At 40.4% G+C, this 21,267-nt stretch overlaps 2 protein-coding genes and 1 non-coding gene across 18 annotated transcripts in view; 2 read left to right on the forward strand and 1 right to left on the reverse strand.

The window, feature by feature from the left end:
• Positions 1 to 8,930, forward strand: part of NOCT (nocturnin) — a 32,259-nt gene extending 23,329 nt beyond the window's left edge. For all 3 annotated transcript variants that reach the window (XM_002815154.6, XM_054553541.2, XM_054553542.2), the window contains exons 2-3: positions 4,427 to 4,696; positions 5,960 to 8,930. In XM_002815154.6, the coding sequence (XP_002815200.1) occupies positions 4,427 to 4,696; positions 5,960 to 6,795 (1,106 nt within the window). In that variant the 3' untranslated portion in view covers positions 6,796 to 8,930. The remainder of the gene's footprint in view (positions 1 to 4,426; positions 4,697 to 5,959) is intronic.
• Positions 7,091 to 21,267, reverse strand: part of ELF2 (E74 like ETS transcription factor 2) — a 142,756-nt gene continuing 128,579 nt past the window's right edge. For all 14 annotated transcript variants that reach the window (XM_054553537.2, XM_054553533.2, XM_024245933.3 and 11 more), the window contains one exon: positions 7,091 to 20,865. In XM_054553537.2, coding sequence (XP_054409512.1) covers positions 20,241 to 20,865 — 625 coding nt within the window. In that variant the 3' untranslated portion in view covers positions 7,091 to 20,240. The remainder of the gene's footprint in view (positions 20,866 to 21,267) is intronic.
• LOC112133234 (U6 spliceosomal RNA) lies at positions 16,696 to 16,799 on the forward strand. Its single transcript, XR_002914914.1, has one exon. It is a non-coding gene; the product is annotated as a U6 spliceosomal RNA (small nuclear RNA).

Below are 21,267 nucleotides of genomic sequence, written 5' to 3' on the forward strand. Positions count from 1 at the left end.
GACATAATTACTAATTATGATTGCTACTATGAAACTTATGAAAAAAGTTTAAAATTTTTTAATTGAAGATGCTTTTCTCATCTTGCCCCCTCCTTTTTTGGTGTACTACATCTTCATGTTCATTGTTGGGCCATATAGCCATTACATATTGAATTCTCCCTGAAAGTCGTCTTTAGAATTGATTTGCTAAGTAGCTCTGTGTTTAGTGCTCTGCACCAGTTCTTATACCAATGTTTCTGGTCATTTTGGTCTGAAGCTTGTTCTCCAGTTCTAGGTATGGCAAATATTTTTTTTGAAGAAGGCTACATAGTAAATATTTAGGCTCTGTGGGCCAAAAATGGACCTGTTAATGTATTTGTGAGTGTGTGTGTACTTAACACATTTTTTAAATGTAAAAGCCGTTCTTAGCTTGTTGGGTGTGGTGGCTCATGCCTGTAATCCCAGCACTGAGATGGCTGAGATGGGAGGATTGCTTGAGCTCAGGAGTTTGAGACCAGCCTGGGCAACACAGTGAAGACTCCATTTCAAAAAAAAAAAGCCATTCTTAGCTTAAGGACTGCCAATCCTTGCTCTAGTAGATTCCTCATAAGGGGCTCATGGAGACAATATTCCGGTTTTGCTGGATATAAAATCCTTGGCTTACACTTTATGTATTTTAAATATGTTACTTCATTTTCTTCTCACATAAAACATTGCAGTTGAAGTCTGATGATAATCTGATTTTTTTTTACTAGACCACTTGGTGTTGGTCATTCTGGGTTGATACTCTCAAGTTTGCAATGTGTTTTTTTCAATATCTACTTTTTTTTTTTAAGTTTTCTTGATTTCTTTTGTTCCCTTTCGTTGATCTTCATCTATAAGAACTGCTATTACTCATATTTTGGGTCTTTGCTCATTTTTAGTATTTGTCACTTTCTCCCTTTTAAAAAAAAAACGCAATCCTTAGGTTTGACTCTGATCTTTTTCTCATTTCTTTTTAATTTTTATTGCTAATTCTTTTTGGTGTCTCATTTCTGAGTTTACTAATTCTGATTTAGGTTATTCTTTCATGTCTTGTATCTTTTTGTTTTGCTTTGAGACAGAGCATCGCTCTATTGCCAGGCTGGAATGGAATGGCACCATCTCGGCTCCCTGCAACCTCCTCCTCCCAGGTTCAAGTGATTCTCCTGCCTCAGCCTCGCGAGTAGCTGGGATTACAGGCGCCCAACACCATGCCTGGCTAATTTTTGCCTTTTTAGTAGAGACGGGGTTTTGCTACGTTGGCCAGGCTGATCTCGAACTCCTGACCTCAGGTGATCCACCTGCCTCAGCCTCCCAAAGTGCTGGGATTACAGGCATGAGCCACTGCGTCCGGCCTCTTGTATCATTTTCTTTTTTTTTTTTGAGACGGAGTCTCGCTCTGTCGCCCAGGCTGGAGTGCGGTGGCACTATCTCGGCTCACTGCAAGCTCCGCCTCCCGGGTTCACGCCATTCTCCTGCCTCAGCCTCCGGAGCAGCTGGGACTACAGGCGCCCGCTACCACGCCTGGCTAATTTTTTTTTTTGTATTTTTTAGTAGAGACCGGGTTTCACTGTGTTAGCCAAGATGGTCTCGATCTTCTGACCTCAAGATCCGCCCGCCTCGGCCTCCCAGAGTGCTGGGATTACAGGCTTGAGACACCGCGCCCAGCCTTGTATCATTTTCTTAAAGATTTAGCTCACTCTGCAATAGGATGCAGTTTGATTTGCTTCCTGGGCACGTTTCTGGCATGCTTTCACTGTCTAATATTGTTCTATTCTTTATTCTCTTCATGTGAAATTGATTTTTGTAAATTTTTAGAAGGAAGTGTGGTTCAGGATTGCTTTTCTGATTTCACATACTCCTCAAACGTTTGACTCCCATTGGACATTATCATCCTTTCTGCACATTCATTTTTGCATGGTAGTTTTTTCATATAACCACCCTAAAACTCAGCTTGGCAAAGATGAAATGTCATCAAAAGGAATGTAGGGCAGTCCTTTTGAAACTGAGCTCTACATCAAGCTAGTAGTCTGCCCAGAGCCTGATAGGTGTCAAACGTCACTGTTTATTTCACATTTAAAATATAAAATATACCATGGTGTCCCTGTGAGTTTGCTGTGGTTCCCTGGGACACGTTAGCTCACAGTTTGGGGATCACAATCCCAGGTGATGCTGATATTGCTGATCAGGAGACCACACTTGGATGTTTGGGCTGTTTTTTGTTTGTTTTCCCCAAAAAACCTACAGGAAGTAAAAAAAAAACAAATACAAGAAGAAAGACTTTCAAAACTTGTACTGCCAGCCATGAAGAAAATTTCTTCCTTTGGACCCATGTACTCATGTATTCATCAGTTAAAATGAAATTATTGAAATCAGTTTGGAAACAGTTGTATATGTATGTGTTTGTGGGAGAGCATACTTGCTTGCAGATGCACACACACCTGCCATGTTTGTTGGGAAAATTAGTATGTGTTCATTTGCTGTAGTCTAGCTTTCTTACTGGAGGGAAAAACTACTTTGAGTAGACAGGAAGGAACTAAAAAAGCATGCTTGCATCCTCATTGACCTTAATGTTCAAGGACATTTGGTGGTAAATAATTGAATTTCCTTTGTAACCTGCCGCAGTGAATTTGATTGACTGCTAGTTTGAGATGTGATTGATAAGCCTGCCAAATTTTATAAAGAAAACTTTATATGATATTTACATTTATAAAATGTTTATGTTTTATAAAGAAAACTTTGTATCTCTCAAGAGAGGGAAATCCAGATTGCCTGGTACCAGCATTTATCATACACAGAATCTTGGATGTTACTCCCAGTAAAATGTGCCCCTAATTTATACTATAATGAAAATAAAACATAGTTGACCTCTAAAAGAGCAATCAACTGCTTTTAAGTGAACTGCCACATAATGCTAATTAGTTGAAGATTATGCTCTGTTCTCCTTAATGAATTATAAAAAGCAAAACACTAAAAATTAACTTGGTAGGACAAAGTAACTGGTGCTTCCTGCATTTTTCCTTGTCCTTTGTCTTTCTAGGATCCCAGGAAATGTGGGCAACTCATGAGAAGGTAGTGCCCTGGATGGAAGTTAGCTGAACAAAATCAGCTTACTCTAAAGCCCTTCTGGCCTCAGCCCCTTTTCTGGATTTTAAGAAATCCAGCAATTGATACAGGATTATAGACTATACCACTCAATGAAGTTCAGAGTTCTACTACAGAAAGCCCAAGCCTTGATTTACACTTAACATCTAAGAGAAATGGGAAAGAATCTAGCCATTACTTTCCCCAACAGAGGGATCTGTATAGATGAGATGACCAGCGTAGCAAGCAGCCTGCTATTACCTAATCTCTCACCCAGGATTAACATTAACATGGACTTAATAACATTTCACTTTTTACAAACTAGTCTTCAAGATCTTTTTTTTTTTTTTTTTTTGAGTCTCGCTGTGTCACCCAGGCTGGAGCACAATAGAGTCGCCTCAGCTCACTGCAACCACCATCTCCCTGGTTCAAGCAATTCGCCTGCCTCAGCCTCCTGAGTAGCTGGGATTACAGGCACACACCACCACACCTTGCTAATTTTTTATATTTTTGGTAGAGACAGGGTTTCTCTATGTTGGCCAGGCTGGTCTCAAACTCCTGACCTCAAGTGATCCACATGCCTCAGCCTCCCAAAGTACTGGGATTATAGGTGTGAGCCACCATGCCCAGCCTAGTCTTTAAGTTCTTAAGATATATAGAAAAAGGAATGTAGATTTTGTTAAGCCTTGCTCTTTTTTTAAGACTGGTTTTATAAATTACAAAGACAAATCCTAGGTTAGAAGAGGCCATCAAGATCAAAGTATTTCTTCCTTAAAAGGATGAGTTTTCATTGTTAATCAGAGGCTAGTTTTAATGGTAGTACTTAAATTAACTGTCCTAGTAGAAAGCTGGAACCTGGAAACTCCTTTATTCTGCCTCTGTAGAAATGGCTTTATACACCGGGCGTGGTGGCTCATGCTTATAATCCCAGCACTTTGGGAGGCCGAGGCGGGTGGATCACCTGAGGTCGGGAGTTCCAGACTAGCCTGACCAACATGGGGAAACCCCATCTCTACTAAAAATACAAAATTACCAGGGGGTAGAGGTGCATGCCTGTAATCCCAGCTACTTGGGAAGCTGAGGCCAGGAGAATTGCTTGAACCTGGGGGTGGAGGTTGCAGTGAGCCAAGATTGCGCCATTGCACTCCAGCCTGGGCAACAAGAGTGAAACTCTGTCTCAAAAAAAAAAAAAAAGAAAGAAAAAAGAAATGGCTTTATACATGAATATGGCAACAATTGAGCTCCTGGTTTCGGTGGACAGTAAATGTTTGTCTTACAGTTGTGCTAGGCGAGAAGTCAGGAAAAGGAGCCGAGTGTGTAATTGTGATTTCCTTTTCCGTAGCGTGTTCCATGGGAACCGGTACAAGCAGACTCTATAGTGCTCTCGCCAAGACACTGAACAGCAGCGCTGCCTCCCAGCACCCAGAGTATTTGGTGTCACCTGACCCAGAACATCTGGAGCCCATTGATCCTAAAGAGCTTCTTGAGGAATGCAGGGCCGTCCTGCACACCCGACCTCCCCGGTTCCAGAGGGATTTTGTGGATCTGAGGACAGATTGCCCTAGTACCCACCCACCTATCAGGGTTATGCAGTGGAACATCCTCGCCCAAGGTATGCTGGATGCTTTTGTGCCTTTGCAGTCAAGTTTGCTGTGACTGCCTTCCTGCTTCTGCACATCCACAGTGCACTGATGTTTTATGTGGAAAGAAGAGGTGTGGGCAGATGGAGGTGACTGCAGCAGCATGGAGAGCTCCTAGAAGAGGTTAAGACAGGGAATCATCTGGTTTTCACTTTTGTTTTTTTAGGAAAAAACAAAAAAAAAAGACAGACTTTAATTGTTCTTGGATAGTCTACAAACATGGAAGGTGTAAAGAATAAACCATGAGTTACTTGCTTTAATTGTAAAAGCCAGGTCAGGTGTGGTGGCTCACGCCTGTAATCCCAGCACTTTGGGAGGCCAAGGTGGGTGGATCACCTGCCGTCAGGAGTTCAAGACCAGCCTGACCAACATAGAGAAACCCCATTTCTACTAAAAATACAAAATTAGCCGGGTGTGGTGGCGCATGCCTGTAATCCCAGCTACTCGGGAGGCTGAGGCAGGAGAATTGCTTGAACCCGGAAAGTGGTGGTTGCAGTGAGCTGAGATTGAGCCACTGCACTCCAGCCTGGGCAACAGAGTGAGACACTGTCTCAAAAAAAAAAAAAATAAAAAACATATATATATATATATGTACACACACTTTGTTACAGCTTTGTTACAGTAGAAAGGACTTCTTTCTTGGGTCTGCCAAATTAAAAAACATGTGTCAATCAACTCTATGTAGCACTGCCTTTTATGTAAGCAGTTGAGATTTTAAGAAAAACAAGGGCCTGATTTTTTTTTTCCTGGAAAATAAGGGGAGATTCCGTGACTTACCAATCTTTGATTCTGTTTCCCTAAGTAGGAAAAGCTGCCCATTTAAAATAAGTTCCATTCATTCTGAGTAGTGTCCATAATAGGGTTAAAACTAATACTTGGTGTTAAATATTTGGTGTTTAAAAAAAACAAAAAAATTTAAAAAGAAAATTGGCATTTATTTCATTTGATATAGCTTAGATCCCTGGCACTGCAAAGCAGTTTCCTTAAGTAAGATCTTAATATCCTGGAATATAGTTACATGAAATCGTTTCGAAACAAAAGATCTGTTGTTTGCTTCATCCACATAGTGAGAGGTGATTTAGTTTGGATGGTGTAATACAGTTTGGACAGAGAGCCACTCCAAGCATTTGAAGCAGAGGAAGCATTCTGAGGGTCTTGAGTGATGCCAAACCTCCTGGGTACTTTGAAGTCATGGTTCTGTAAGAGCTGACAACTGACTAGCTTTTTCTTTTCAGCTCTTGGAGAAGGCAAAGACAACTTTGTACAATGCCCTGTTGAAGCACTCAAATGGGAAGAAAGGAAATGTCTCATCCTAGAAGAAATCCTGGCCTACCAGCCTGATATATTGTGCCTCCAAGAGGTGGACCACTATTTTGACACCTTCCAGCCACTCCTCAGTAGACTAGGCTATCAAGGCACATTTTTCCCCAAACCCTGGTCACCTTGTCTAGATGTAGAACACAACAATGGACCAGATGGTTGTGCCTTATTTTTTCTTCAAAACCGATTCAAGCTAGTCAACAGTGCCAATATTAGGCTGACAGCCATGACATTGAAAACCAACCAGGTGGCCATTGCACAGACCCTGGAGTGCAAGGAGTCAGGCCGACAGTTCTGCATCGCTGTCACCCATCTAAAAGCACGCACTGGCTGGGAGCGGTTTCGATCAGCTCAAGGCTGTGACCTCCTTCAGAACCTGCAAAACATCACCCAAGGAGCCAAGATTCCCCTTATTGTGTGTGGGGACTTCAATGCAGAGCCAACAGAAGAGGTCTACAAACACTTTGCTTCCTCCAGCCTCAACCTGAACAGCGCCTACAAGCTGCTGAGTGCTGATGGGCAGTCAGAACCCCCATATACTACCTGGAAGATCCGGACCTCAGGGGAGTGCAGGCACACCCTGGATTACATCTGGTATTCTAAACATGCTCTAAATGTAAGGTCAGCTCTCGATCTGCTCACTGAAGAACAGATTGGACCCAACAGGTTACCTTCCTTCAATTATCCTTCAGACCACCTGTCTCTAGTGTGTGACTTCAGCTTTACTGAGGAACCTGATGGACTTTCATAAATACTTGCTTTTGTCTTTTTAATCACAAGAGCCTTTTTTTTTTTTTTTTTTTTTTTTAAGACAGTCTCGCTCTGTCACCCAGGCTGGAGTACAGTAGCCTGATCTCGGCTCACTGCAAGCTCCGCCTCCCGGGTTCATGCCATTCTCCTGCCTCAGCCTCCAGAGCAGCTGGGACTACAGGCGCCCGCCACCACGCCCGGCTAATTTTTTGTATTTTTAGTAGAGACAGGGTTTCACCCTGTTAGCCAGGATGGTCTTGATCTCCTGACCTTGGATCACAAGTCTTAACAGGGAATGTTTTCAGGAAACAAATAGGATAAGACAATGCCAGACGAAGGACAGAAACATGGGAAGTTTCTATCATTTCATTTTCTTCGTTTCCAGCATGCCCTTGGAAAAGACTCCCTTTAGTTCACAGATCTTTTCAATTAAAACCTATAGCGAAAAAGGCGTTTGCACTCCAATTTTGGCTTGTATTGTTTTCTTTTCCTTAATATTACATTTTGATCATTTAAGGGCATTAAATTGGCTTGTTTTGGTCAGATGTGGTGGCTGCTCATGCCTGTAATACCAGCACATTGGGAGGCCAAGGTGGGAGAATCACTTGAACCCAGGAGTTCGAGTCCAGCCTGGGCAACATGGCATGAGATCCCATCTCTGTTTCTAAAATAATAATAAATTTGGTTATTTTGAAGCTTTTTCAGTTTGAGGATGCTATAAAAACTCAGAGTTGCTTGAATCTTCCATAATAGTATGTAGGAGCAATTTCTCTAAACAGCATTTTAAGTTATTTATTTGTGGGTTTTTAAAATGTCAACAGTATGCATGGCAATATTTATTTTTTATATCTTCATATAAAATTAAGTAAATTATAGCATTATGAACATTTTAGAACCATGCAGGAGAAGTTAGAAAGTAATTTATGGTAATTTTCATAAAGCTTTAAAATATTTTCATTTGGGCTACAACAAAATGAGTACAAAGGAACTATTTAGCCTGGAGGGGCTTTTGTTATTTAAATGTCAGATTTCTTTGGTACATTCTTCAAAAATAATCCTTGTCCTGCCTCTATGTTCCGTTACTGTGTTTCTTTTTTTTTTTTTTTTGAGACGGAGTCTCACTCCGTTGCCCAGGCTGGAGTGCAGTGGCGCAGTCTTGGCTCACTGCAAGCTCTGTCTCCCGGGTTCACGTCATTCTCCTGCCTCAGCCTCCCAAGTAGCTGGGACTACAGGCGCCCGCCACCACGCCCAGCTAATTTTTTGTATTTTTAGTAGAGACGGGATTTCACCGTGTTAGTCAGGATGGTCTCGGTCTCAATCTCCTGACCTCGTGATCCGCCCGCCTAGGCCTCCCAAAGTGCTGGCATTACAGGTGTGAGCCACAGCGCCCGGCCTTATTGTGTTTCTTGAAGAGATTCCAATTAGTTTTCATTATTGCTGTTATATATTTAAATTTTACTGTTGGAATAATATTGGTATGCGTTTGATATTAGTCACCCGATGTCATCATTATTCGTATTGGAATGTGCTATTCACAATAGGTTATTTAGAAGCTGTATGTGGCAGTGGCCAAGAGAGTCAGTAGGACCTTCGTTTCAGAGATAGGAAACTTTCTAGAAAGCCTGTTAATGGGCTTTCATTGAAATTTCCTAAGATAGCCAGATACTGTGATTCAAAATATCTAGAAAGAAGGATGTAAAAAGTTAGATAACCTGGGTCGGGTGTGGTGGCTCATGCTTGTAATCCCAGCACTTTGGGAGGCCAAGGATCAACTGTGGTCAGGAGTTCGAAACCAGCCTGGCCAACATGGTGAAACCTTGTCTCTACTAAAATTACAAAAATTAGCTGGGCATGGTGGCAGGTGTCTGTATCCCCAGCTACTTGGGAGGCTGAAACAGGAGAATCGCTTGAACCTGGGAGGTGGAGGTTGCAGTGAACCGAGACCGCACCATTGCGCTCTAGCCTGGGCAACAAGAGTGAAACTCCATCTCAAAAAAACCTGGAATTCTCTTCCATCAGAAATAAAAGTAAAAATTACAGGTAAAGCCTCTTCCAAACAAAATAACTTATTAGTAATAGATATTTTAATTTGTGAGTTGTAAATACATAAGATTAATAAATGGTCTTTTAAAGCTAGTGCTTTTAATGTCTTTGTAGTCCAAAAAGAATCTGGGAATAGATTTTCTCCTTTAATACTGTTTTGTCGTAATGACCCACATATATCCATTCACACACGGAGCCTTCACTGTAAAAGTGAACGAACATAGATCTGTAGCTGCAAGTTGATGGCACTTACGCTCGATGTATGTGGTAGCTGCAACAACGTCCACTGAAATGGATCACTCATTCTGTAATAGAACCACTTTTAAAACAAATGACGTTTTCAGAAGTAACATAGTATGCACACAATTTTGGGGCTACTGGAAAGAATGACAAGCACGGGAACATCTACCAAATGTAGAATTGGTTCAGATTTTAGCATGACTAATTGCTAGTCATATGTTGTTGAGAACAATACTGATTAGAATACTCATTAGTGCAGGTACATTGTTTACCTACCTCAAAATACTTCAACCGGAAGAGAAACTATGGCAGCCTTAAGTAAATAAATCTGGATAAGAATGAAGGCCAAAATAATGTTTGAGTTTCAAGTGTAGTCTGCCAACAAAATTAACAGGGTATGAGTTGAGGGTGGGCATATGGGTGCATGGGCATGCCACCGGACAAAATCAGTTTTGGAAACACCAACATACGATTGGTATGTTACTATGAGTTAAGGGGACTGGAAAAAATCCAGTGAAACTCTGAGTTATCCTTTCTAGTTATCACTGCGGGAGATTGAATCCTTCACTGATGCATTACCAGGAACTGAAAAAGAAAATTTTTTTTAAGTCATATGTGAGCCTTGTAATTTTTTAGTAGTATATTATTAATAGGTTGCTTTTTTCTTTTCTTTTGAGACAGGGTGTTGCTCTGTCACCCAGGCTGCAGTGCAGTGGTGTGATCATGGCTCACTGTAGTCTACCCCATGGGCTCCAGTGATCCTCCCACCTCAGCCTCCCGAGCTGCTGGGACCACAGGCACGTGAAACCATGCCCAGCTAAAATTTTTTATTTTTTTTGTAGAGATGGGGTTTCACCACGTTGCCCAGGCTGGTCCCAAACTCCTGGGCTTAAGTGATCCTCCTACACCTCCACCTCCCAAAGTGCTGGGATTACAGGCATGAGCCACTGTGCCCCACCCTAAGTTGCATGTTCCTTGCATAGATCCCTTATTCCATCCATATGTACCTTTCATTCTGCTTTTCCTATTATACCCTATATACTATTGTTTCTGGTTTTTATTTTTCTATTTTCCCATACACTATTTTGTCATTGAGTCTCAGAAGGTAAATTGCAAATTTGAAGAGGGAGTAGGAATGGCATGAGTTTTGGTTTCCTTCGTGCCACATTTCAGCAGATACCGTAGTACATGGTGGTAATAATAACTGACTGGATTGTTTATTTAAATAAGGCATTATGGTGTATACATATGATGAAATTAACATTTCCGTTCCTTTGACTCCAAGAGCTTTACATACGATCTTAAAACTATAGACGGGGGCTCAAAAGGTCAAATAATTTGAGCAAAGTGATAGCTAATAAATAGTAGCTGAGTCAGGATTCAAACTCAGGTCTGTCTGGACTCCAAAGTGCTTGCTTCTTCCCCACCACCGTTTCTTTGGCTTTGAGTGAACACAAACGGGGAGAATAGACATTGTAGTGTAGCAAGAGATTTGTTAAACATGGTCAAATGGTCAAACATGTAAGTCAAATACACATGCAGTATCATACATACAGTGTTAGACTAGAAGCAAGATATGGTGGCTGAATACTGGAATATAATGGATTTCCAGTGGTTTGTTTTTTTGTTTAAGATGAAGTCTCACTGTGTTGCCTGGGCTGGAGTGCAGAGGTACGATCTCGGCTCACTGCGACCTCCGCCTCCCAGGTTCAAGTGATTCTCCTGCCTCAGCCTCCCTAGTAGCTGGGATTACGGGCGTGAGCCACCACACCTGGCCTGGATTTCCAGTTTTCTGATACAGTAAAGTCTAGTTTTGCCCAAAGTAGAACATTTGATACTGTTAGCGTACTTCAATCATAGTTTTTAAAGGAAGCAATAAGAACAGCTACTTTAGTATTTCAAATTAAAGGAAAAAATTGATGCAAATATTCTGTATTCAAACCATTTTTTAAAACAGCCAAGATTTATAATGAAGGGAATGTTGCATATGGTTACATATATATGCATTATTTATCATGTGTGTTAGACTTGAAAGATTCCCAAGAATTGTAAAAAGAGAGAAAACTAAAACATGATTTCAAGTTTTAAAAAAGGAAAGGCATCCAAGAAATGAATGTGCATGCATAAGGAGCTCTAATCAACTCTTTCTTTAAAATGATATGTATAAAAATATAGGACAGGCAGACTTTTTACCTGGAGTGGATAGATATTAGCAAGAGATTTGTGAGCCATGGTCAAACACCACAATGGCAAAGGCCTGGAACTAGGGCATGTACAATAAGGGGAGAGGAAAAAAGCAACATGTCAAAGGGCACAGGCTGTAACTGAAAAGACTTAGCTGTCACCAGTGTGACCCTGAATGAGTCGCTCCATCTCTAGAGCCTAAGTTTTCTCATCCATACAGTATATCTGCCCTCTCAACCTCATAGATTTGTGAGATCTGTAAAATAATATAAATTTTAAAATACATATTGTAAGTCACAGAAGAATAATGGCTAAGTTTCAAAACAGAAAAGGGAAGGGCCCTCTGTATTTCATGTGATAACAACCTACTCCTAATTTTTTCACCAAAGAGAATAACCCTTCAATTTGAAAGGGCAGAACTAAGTGTTTATAGAAATTTAGCCCAAAATAGGCAGAAGGGCTGACTGAAGGGCAAAAGATTGGTTGGTTGGTCTTTTCTACCCAGTTGTTCCTCTAGGCAGATGTGAGGTTGTGGGCTAGTGCTTAGGTTCTTCAATTTTGAGAGGTTGTCAGTTGTACTTTGATTTGTAATGTAAAAGATCTGCCTTTGAATGACAGAATACCCACAACTCCAGCCCCTTGTTCCCATATTTCTTTGGAAAACTCAATTCTGGGAAAACATTCATGTAAGATTAGTCACACAGACAGCAAAACCTTTCTTGACAATGCTAGGCAAAGCTTTGCGTCTCCTAAGCATCTGGTAAACTTGGACTGTATGAATCTCAACTGGTTATCTTTATTGGCTGCCAATATATTCAAAGCCAATTTTTATATATTTTTATATATAGCTGGATTTTAATGACTGTGTAACACTTTACAGCATATACTCTCTGTATTAGTTTTCTTTTGTAATTTATTTGAAATTCCTTTTCACTGAAATTTCTTGTACCTGTTTTTGTTGACTTCCATTTATTCTTTTTTTTTTTTTTTGAGATGGAGTCTCGCTCTGTTGCCCAGGCTGGAGTGCAGTGGCGCGATCTTGGCTCACTGCAAGCTCCGCCTCCCGGGTTCACGCCATTCTCCTGCCTCAGCCTCCCGAGTAGCTGGGACTACAGGCGCCCGCCACCACGCCCGGCTAATTTTTTTGTATTTTTAGTAGAGACGGGGTTTCACCGTGTTAGCCAGGATGGTCTTGATCTCCTGACCACGTGATCCGCCCGCCTCAGCCTCCCAAAGTGCTGGGATTACAGGCTTGAGCCACCGTGCCCGGCCTATTCTTTTTTTTTTGAGACGGAGTTTTGCTTTTGTTGCCCAGGCTGGAGTGCAATGGCGTGATCCCGGCTCACCACAACCTCCGCCTCCCAGGTTCAAGCAATTCTCCCTCCTCAGCCTCCCGAGTAGCTGGGATTACAGGCATGCGGCACCATGCCTGGCTATTTTTTCTATTTTTAGTAGAGACGGGGTTTCTCCATGTTGGTCAGGCTGGTCTCAAACTCCTGACTCAGGTGATCTGCCCACTTCGGCCTCCCAATGTGCTGGGATTACAGGCGTGAGCCACCACCCCCAGCAATTTATTCTTATATGTAAACTATCTGAAACTCTTGTAGCAATAAAGCAGGATACTGATTAAATATCTTGCCACATTAAACAGGTTCATGCTTCAAGATCCAGACAACTTGCATACAGGAATGGAAACCATACAAGTGGAAATGGGCCCAGTGTGGTGGCTCACACCTGTAATCTCAGCACTTTGGGAGGCCGAGGTGGGTGGATCACCTGAGGTCAGGAGTTGGAGACCAGCCTGGCCAATATGGCAAAACCCTGTCTCTACTAAAAACACAAAAATTAGCTGGGCGTGTTGGCAAGCACCTAATCCTAGCTATTCTGGGGGATGAGATGGGAGTATTGCTTGAACCTGGGAGGCAGAAGTTGCAGTGAGCAGAGATCATGCCACTACATTCCAGCCTGGGTGACAGAGCTAGACTGTCTCCCAGAAATAAAAAAAAAAGGGAAGATGGTGGAAGACTGGACATAAGGAACATGTCTGACATCTGATTCTGGTTTCCACAGACTGGTAAACCTGCAGAGAACACCCAGCAAAATTCTGCAATATTTTAAAATTCAGTTTGTGAGAAACTTGTTTCCCTCCCTGCAACCCCCACCCCCACTTGTTTTTGGATGGGAGTGAGTGGGGGTTCAGGCTAAAACTCAACTGGGAGTCAGAGGGCGAGTTCTTTGCAGTTCGGCCACTATCTGAACCAACTGATGAGTCAAAAGTTTTCCTGAACCTTAGGTTCTTCATTTGTAATAAAGGAATAATCTCTGAGGTTTCTTAAAATTCTGATTTGAATTTGAATTTTAGAACTCTGAGTTACTGCTGCCACTGCCCAAAAACATTTGGGAAACTTTTTGGAACTGCTTCCATATGTTTGATGAAGCTCTTAAGAAAACTTCTGTCAATCTCATAGCCACATCTTCATTTGAACCAAGTATGACATTACCTAGCTTGATTCACATCACATTAACTTCAAATGACGCAGCTCTTTTTAAAACTAAAATCTTCAACAGGAAATCTGTCTCTGTTAAATATATGTAAAATTTAGATTCTCCTCTAAAAAGCCATTTAAAAGTATTTTGAATTGCAACATTATTAGAATTAGCATATAGCTTTCCAGAGTAATTTCTTTGAAGAGACAAGGCACATTAACTTGGTGTACTGTTTCATAAGACTCTTACAGAGTCATCCTAATTAAAGACATGTTAAATATAAGAAAAAGGCTTTAGAATCGATAAAATACACAGTATGTAGGTTTTCAAAAAGCTATTTGTAATACTATATCTCAAACTACCTTTTTCCATTTTTGGAACACAGAACCCTAAATGTTAACGCTTTCCTTATTGCAACTATAAGGCAGTGGTTCTAAAATGTTGCTGCACAATGAAATCACCTAGAGATATTTTAAAAATAAAGATGTCTGGCTCCCTTTCCCAAACACTGACTTAATTGGTATGGAGTAGGAGCTAAGACACAGGCTTATGAAAAGCTTCCCAGCTATTTCTAATGTGAGGCAAAGTAACCACTGGATTCAAGTGAATTAATGTCCTACAATTCAGAATTGCAGATTATATAGATTAGTATTTTTCCTTTTTGGGCAGTGACAGTATCACTTACCTGAAATAGACAAGTTTCTCAAAGTTAAGACAAGACAGTGCAGGCCAGGTGTGATGGCTCGCGCCTATAATGCCAGCACTTTGGGAAGCCGAGGCAGGTGGATCACCTGAGATCAGGAGTTTGAGACCAGCCTGGCCAACATGGTGAAACCCCGTCTCTACTGAAAATATAAAAAATTAGCCAGGTGTAGTTGTGCGTGCCTGTAATCCCACCTACTCAGGAGGCTGAAGCAGGAGAATCATTTGAACCCAGGAGGCAGAGGTTGCAGTGAGCCAAGATGGCGCCAGTGCACTCCAGCCTGGGTGACAGCGAGACTCTCTCAAAAAACAAAGATTCTACAGTGCAATGGATGTGAACAATTATCTTGGGGGAAAGTAACTCTGCTGTTAGTTTACAGCCTATTTATAATTCACAGCTTTGTTTTATCTTTGATATGCAGTATTTTGCATTAAGCAATTACGGTTTTTTGTGTTTTTTTTTGAGACGGAGTCTCGCTCTGTTGTCCAGGCTGGAGTGCAGTGATGCCATCTCAGCTCATTGCAACCTCCGCCTCTCAGGTTCAAGTGATTCTCCTGCCTCAGCCTCCTGAGTAGCTGGGATTATAGTCGTGCGCCACCACACCCTGCTAATTTTTTGTATTTTTAGTAGAGATGGGCTTTCACCGTGTTAGCCAGGATGGTCTCGATCTCCTGACCTCATGATCCACACACACGGCCAAGCAATTATGTTTTACTTTGTAAGCTGTGATGTATTGTTTTTTAGTCTTGAACCCAAAGCATTACTACTGAGTTGCGGTGTTCACAAAGATAGTTATGGGTGCTCAAATAAGTCTCCCTGCTGCACGTGAGTGTTTCAAAGGTTTGGAGGTGTGACGCAGATAGGAGGCAAATCAGTGCCCTTGTAAAGGGTGAGCAGTATCTTATTCTACCATTAGGGCTGGCATCACAGTGTACTGAGCTCCTACAGAGTATGTTTTAATTATGGGGGACAGTGATTGTAACAAAGGGGCTGAAGACTAGATGAATCACAACCACTGAAGACTTGCAGTACTTTGAATGGTTAAAAGCTACAATAAAAGGAAAAGCTGCTTTGATAGCTGAGGAACTAAAGAGTTACTCTTGCCTGCCAAAAATAAAGTGCTCTGTAGTACCCTCATAAAAGTAGGATAGGAGACTTAAAAGCAAAAGGATCATAAGAGACCTTATAAATAACTCCAAGGCCAAAATTTTGTCTTTAGTTTGTCTTAGTAATTAGACATGACTTGTTAATGTGATCAGAAATGTACACTCCTGAGTGTATGCGGTGTCAGACAGGCCACTAAGTAATGTACCAAGTGCCCCATCCCTTACATTCTGGCTTCACCACACCTCACTGGAACTGCCCTCTCATTGTCAGTGTAATCTCAGTGGCTTTTTCTTTAGCCTGATTTGCTTTGCCTTTCTGCACTTGATGTTGCCACCATATCTTGAAATGTTACCTTATCTGTCCTGTTTATTCTCTATGAATAGTCCTTGACATTCGTTGCTAATTCTTTTTCTTTTCCCCCAACCTATCTTTATATACTTTACTCTTTCTACTCTTTAAGTTCTGAGCTCACTCACAGATCACTCCCCAACCTGAATGGTTTTCACACCTATTTCAGAAACTTTTATTTTGATGTCTGTCACCTCATATCTCAGTAAATAAAACTGAACTCCAATGTAGGTGAAGGAGGAACGAGTTGTCCAGAAAGAAGCCATCAATGGATGGCTCATGAGGTATGAATGCCTAGAATATTTGGGAAAAAATGAAATATTATAGCCCAGGAAAGTCTAAAAGAGTAGTAGCAAGAGAATGAGGCTTGGGGAGATAGGCAGAGCCCAGATCAAAGGACTTTAATTGCTGTGCTTAGGCATATCTTTTTAGCAAGAGATGCCATTGAAGAATCTGAAGCAATCACAAAGGTTCATAAGTGATGAAAGCTTCATTTAGAAAGCTCTCAACTGGTAGCCTGGAGAATGGATTAGAGGGAGACTTGGTGAGACAAAGACAGGGAGGATGGAAAAGAAGGTATTTAGAAGGTACTATGAGTAGAAATTTGGTTAATGATTAGAGGCGGTAAAGTATCTAGGATGGCCCCCAGGTTGCTTCTAGTATGAGTAATGGGTTGCTGGTATTATTTATTGGGCTAAGAGAAACAGATTTTGGAGGGAAGAGAGCTCAATTGGATACTCAGGAAGAAACAGCCAGTGGCAATTAGATAAACCCACCTAAAATACAGTAGTGCCTGCTTCAGCAGCACATATCCTAATACTGGAACGATACACAGATTAACACAGCCCCTGCACAAGGATGACATAAAATTTCGTGAAGCATTCCAATAGAGAGAAAAAAAAAATGACAGCATAAAAGTCTAGGCTTTAACAATAGATTTGGTAGTAAAAACCATAGGCATGAGTGAGATTATCTAACAATTATGTTAGTGAAATAATAGTAAACGTCTAATAAGAGTGTTTTCTATGTGCCAGACACTAGTTACAAATCCTTAATATATTAACTCATTTAATCCTGACAACAATTCTATGAGGAAAAGAAGAAAGACGCCCATAGGCAGAAAGAACAAAGAAAAAACAAGTTGGTTAGGCAGGAAGTAAACATGGGAAACCAAGTAACTTTTGAGAAGTAGGCATGAGATTAACTGAACCAAAGTGTCCGTTTAATTTGACAATTGGGTTACTGGGGATCTCATGGAGAACTGTTTCTAAGCAAGAATTCAGACTGCAGGCTATTTGAAGAAAAAGAAGGGACAGAAAGATAGGCTATTAATTGTTGGAGCAAGGAGACCAAGTAGGTGTGAAAGGGAGATGCTGAGTACAGGAGGAAGGGAACCTCCTTCCTTAGACAGGTGGTAAGGATGGATGTTGGAGTAAGTAAATCATCTGTAGCAAGGGGTCCAGGAATGGAGGGAATTCACAGCTCATGCTCATGTTCTCTGTATAGAGGTATACTGGTTATCTGGTGAGAAGGGTGGTGAAGGCTGGAATTGATGCTGGAAAGTGGCCTAAAGAATAAATTGATAGACTACTGATCGTAATTTAAAGATCTAGTGAGGCTGGAAAATGTAGTAGCATCAAGCCAAGATTATGTGGGTTTTTTTCCCTCTAATATACACTGGACACAAAAAAGCAACTATAAATTATGTTGATTTATAGTTTGGAAGTGCTGAGATTAAAAGCCATAGCATTAAAAAGGCAGGAAGGATGCGGGTGAGGCACATCATTAATTTCAATCTGCAACATTCTGATCAGTATATACTGTCAACATGTATGTTTCCAAGTCTAGACTTTTTTTTTTTTTTTTTTGAGACAGAATCTTGCTGTCACCCAGGCTGGAGGGAGTGCAGTAGCATCATCTCGGCTCACTGCAACCTCCACCTCCCAGATTCAAGAGATTCTTGTGCCTCAGACTCCTGAGGAGCTGGGATTACAAACATGCACCACCACTCCCGGATAATTTTTGTATTTTTAGTAGAGACGGGGTTTCACCATGTTGGCCAGGCTGGTCTCAAACTCTTGGCCTCAAGCAATCCACCCACCTTGGCTCCCAAAGTTCTGGGATTACAGGCGTGAGCCACCGCATCTGGCTCCAAGTCTAGACTTTAGATGTGCTTATTCTCAAAGAGAAAAAAATTTCCAGTAGAGTAGCAGAGGTAGCTAGATAGCCCTGGTTTAACCCTGTTAGAACTGATTAAGAATCCAGCATAGAAGCAAAGTATTTAAGCATGTGACTTATATTCTCAGCAAATGTTCCCAAAATCAATAAACGTCTGACCTGAGTGTCTAATATGCTCAGCACTTGGGGAGAGGGGTAGGTATGGCATAAAATATAATCGTTGCTCTAAATGAGTATTATGGAAGACATGACAAACAAATGAAGTCACAGTGCAATAAACAAGATAATACAATTAAGTGCCAAAGCACTTAATATTGATTTTCAAAGCTGAAATATTTTGGAAATGTTTTAAAAGGAGATACAATTTGAGAGTAACTCCCAAATGGGAAAATAATCAAGTGAGTTTTTCTTTGAGCTTTTGTATAAAAGTATCATCAATATATTTATGGAAAAGTTTAAAAGATTACAAAGGGAACTGTTATGAACAATCTCTGACATAAGTAGTATGTGATCAATTAAAAGACAAAAAATATTATGTATGAGTTCATCTACATTTCTAAAACATGTAAAAATAGATAACTTATCTTTGTAGTAGAAAGAGCATTAAGACATGGAGTGACAGACAGTAGTGAAATGACATAGTTTATGTAATCCTTCAGATACCTTAACTTCCTAATCTGTGAAAGGGCTAGAAGTGTAATTGTTCTTTTTATCCACAAAAGGTCTGATTGTGAAACAAATGGTTTGAAGTGTTTTACAAATATAAATTCTTTAAGTGCAGCCAACTAAAATACTAAATTCATTTTGTTAAGCAGAACATTATAGTTCATCATTATAGTTAGAAAGTGGCAACATGCAGATATTTGCCAAATATTAATATAATGGAACAAAACAGAAGGAGAATTTCTTCATGCAGTAGTTGGGAAGGAGAAGAGAGATGTTTTATCACTTCTTAACTAAAACACTTCTATACTGGCTTTTAAATATTGTTTAAAATATCACCAGAGACCAAAACAGAAGATAAATTTCATTTCTATATTTCAGAAAACCTACTTGAATACACTTTGAAACAAGAGTACAACAAAATAGAATATACTTCAAATGTTGAATATACAAACTATTATAGTTCAAATCTGAACACTGGTATTTCCCTCATAAACTTCAACTAAAAAAAAAAAAAAAAGAAAGAAAGAAAGAAAGAAAACTCCAGGTATTAGAGCTACCTGACAAAAATTCATGCTGAGCCTGAACTTCCAAGTGACAGCAGAACTGAAAATGGTATGTCTGCACAAATGCCAGGGCTAAGTGAGTGACACAGGCATGTTACAGCAAAAGGCCAGAGCCAACTGTTAATTTGTCCACAATTAAGAAACTGACAGACTTAAACTACCATATAAAATGTTACATGTAAATTCTATAACAATACTGTGCTAGGTACAAGATTTTTAAAATTTTTCTTTTAATAAAAAAGCTTTACACAAACAAGCCATTAGCTTATTTCAAGAAAGAAAACCGAAAATTAGTCTAAGGCCTTTGTTTTAAATCAGCTTAAGCTATATGATATATATATATGTGTGTGTATATATATATATATATATATATATAAAATCGCACTAGATCTTTTTTTGCTATCCTCTTTCTGAAGTTTTTGGGATCCATTCTTCAATTCACATTCTAAAATACCTATATTAGCAGAGTCTTCACATAGCACCAGTTAAGTGAGAACTGTGCGAACACAGTAATAATTGCTGGTATGCATATAAAATGCATCAAGAATTGCTATATGTAACAATGAGATTACCCATCCCAACCCCTCCCACTGAAAACTATATAACCTCTTACAGAATGTTAGTGTTCCAAGTCTTAGTGTAACTTGATATCGTAGTGAGCTGCTTGGTCCCTTTCAATCCTTTTTCTTATTGATGGGTTCAGTTGTTTCCTACTGTAAGAGGCAGTTTTCTGTCAGCATCTCAATATGTAGTTCATTTCCCACTGAAACATGGGATAGGTAATTTATTTCCAGTAAGTCTGATTGTTTTCGTATATGCATTAAAAATGTTTTAAAGTCTTCTTTGACTTTTCTTGATGACTTCCCTTGCAAATGTTTATGTCAGTACTGCCACTAACAGCCTGAAGTCCATGGTGGAGCTGCTATTTTATTTCTCACATGTCACTAGTCCTTCTGTTTTCATAGTTACAGGAAGGGCAATAGCTGAAGGCGCACTGACAACCACTACGTGGGTCACTGTCTTATTTCCATCTGCTGGTTTTTCTTCTACTAGCTGCAAAGTTTTCACATCATGTTCTTGCTTTTTTGCCACTGCTTCCGATTTAACCTCTGGCCCCTTTATGACTGCACTGATAACTCGAGAAGTAGTCTGGCCAGATGCCTGCTGAGGAGGCATTGATAGTCTCATTACAGGTGTACCATGGGCTATTGAAACAGGGGTAAGTGCTCTCACAGCCAATGGGGTTCCAACAATGTTAATGCTTCCTGATCCAGTCAGATTTGACTTTGTCTGCAGTTGACACTGTGCAAGCTGTGTAGCTGGGATGGTAATAATTTTGGCAGGCTGCATGGTGATTTTGTCTCCATTTTCAGTAGAAGCTGGCATCACAGTAGGGATTGTCTGAATGACTACCTTTGGAGAGGTCGCTGTTGTTGGACTAGTGCTGGTTATTAATGGTGCACCTGCATTAACTGACTGAACTGCCACAGTTGAAATTTTCTGACCCAATGATGTCATTACAACAGGTACCTGCATTGCCACACGAACTGTCCTAGTACATTAGAAAGAAAAAAGCTGATTATATTTAATGCCAACTGAGAAAATAGGTCTCCTGAGTAAAAGATTAATACAAATCCAAAATGTGTAGAATAGTGCTCCCAAATTTTACAGAGGTACTGGCAATCCCTGATGTTTGACACAAACATACCATGATATATTTTAAAAACTAAAGCCTACATTAAGCTCCATCTATAAAACCATAAAAACCAATTCAGGTTATTTAAGACATCTACTTTTTTTTTTTTTTTTTGGAGATGAGGTCTCAGTCTGTCACCTAGGCTGGAGTATAATGGTGCAATCTTAGCTCACTACAACCTCCAACTCCTAAGCTCAAGTGACTCTCCTGCCTTAGCTTCCTGAGTAGTTAGGACTACAGGTGTGTGCCACCATGCTC

This window comes from Pongo abelii, chromosome 3, assembly GCF_028885655.2.
Source record: "Pongo abelii isolate AG06213 chromosome 3, NHGRI_mPonAbe1-v2.0_pri, whole genome shotgun sequence".
Lineage (NCBI taxonomy): Eukaryota > Metazoa > Chordata > Mammalia > Primates > Hominidae > Pongo > Pongo abelii.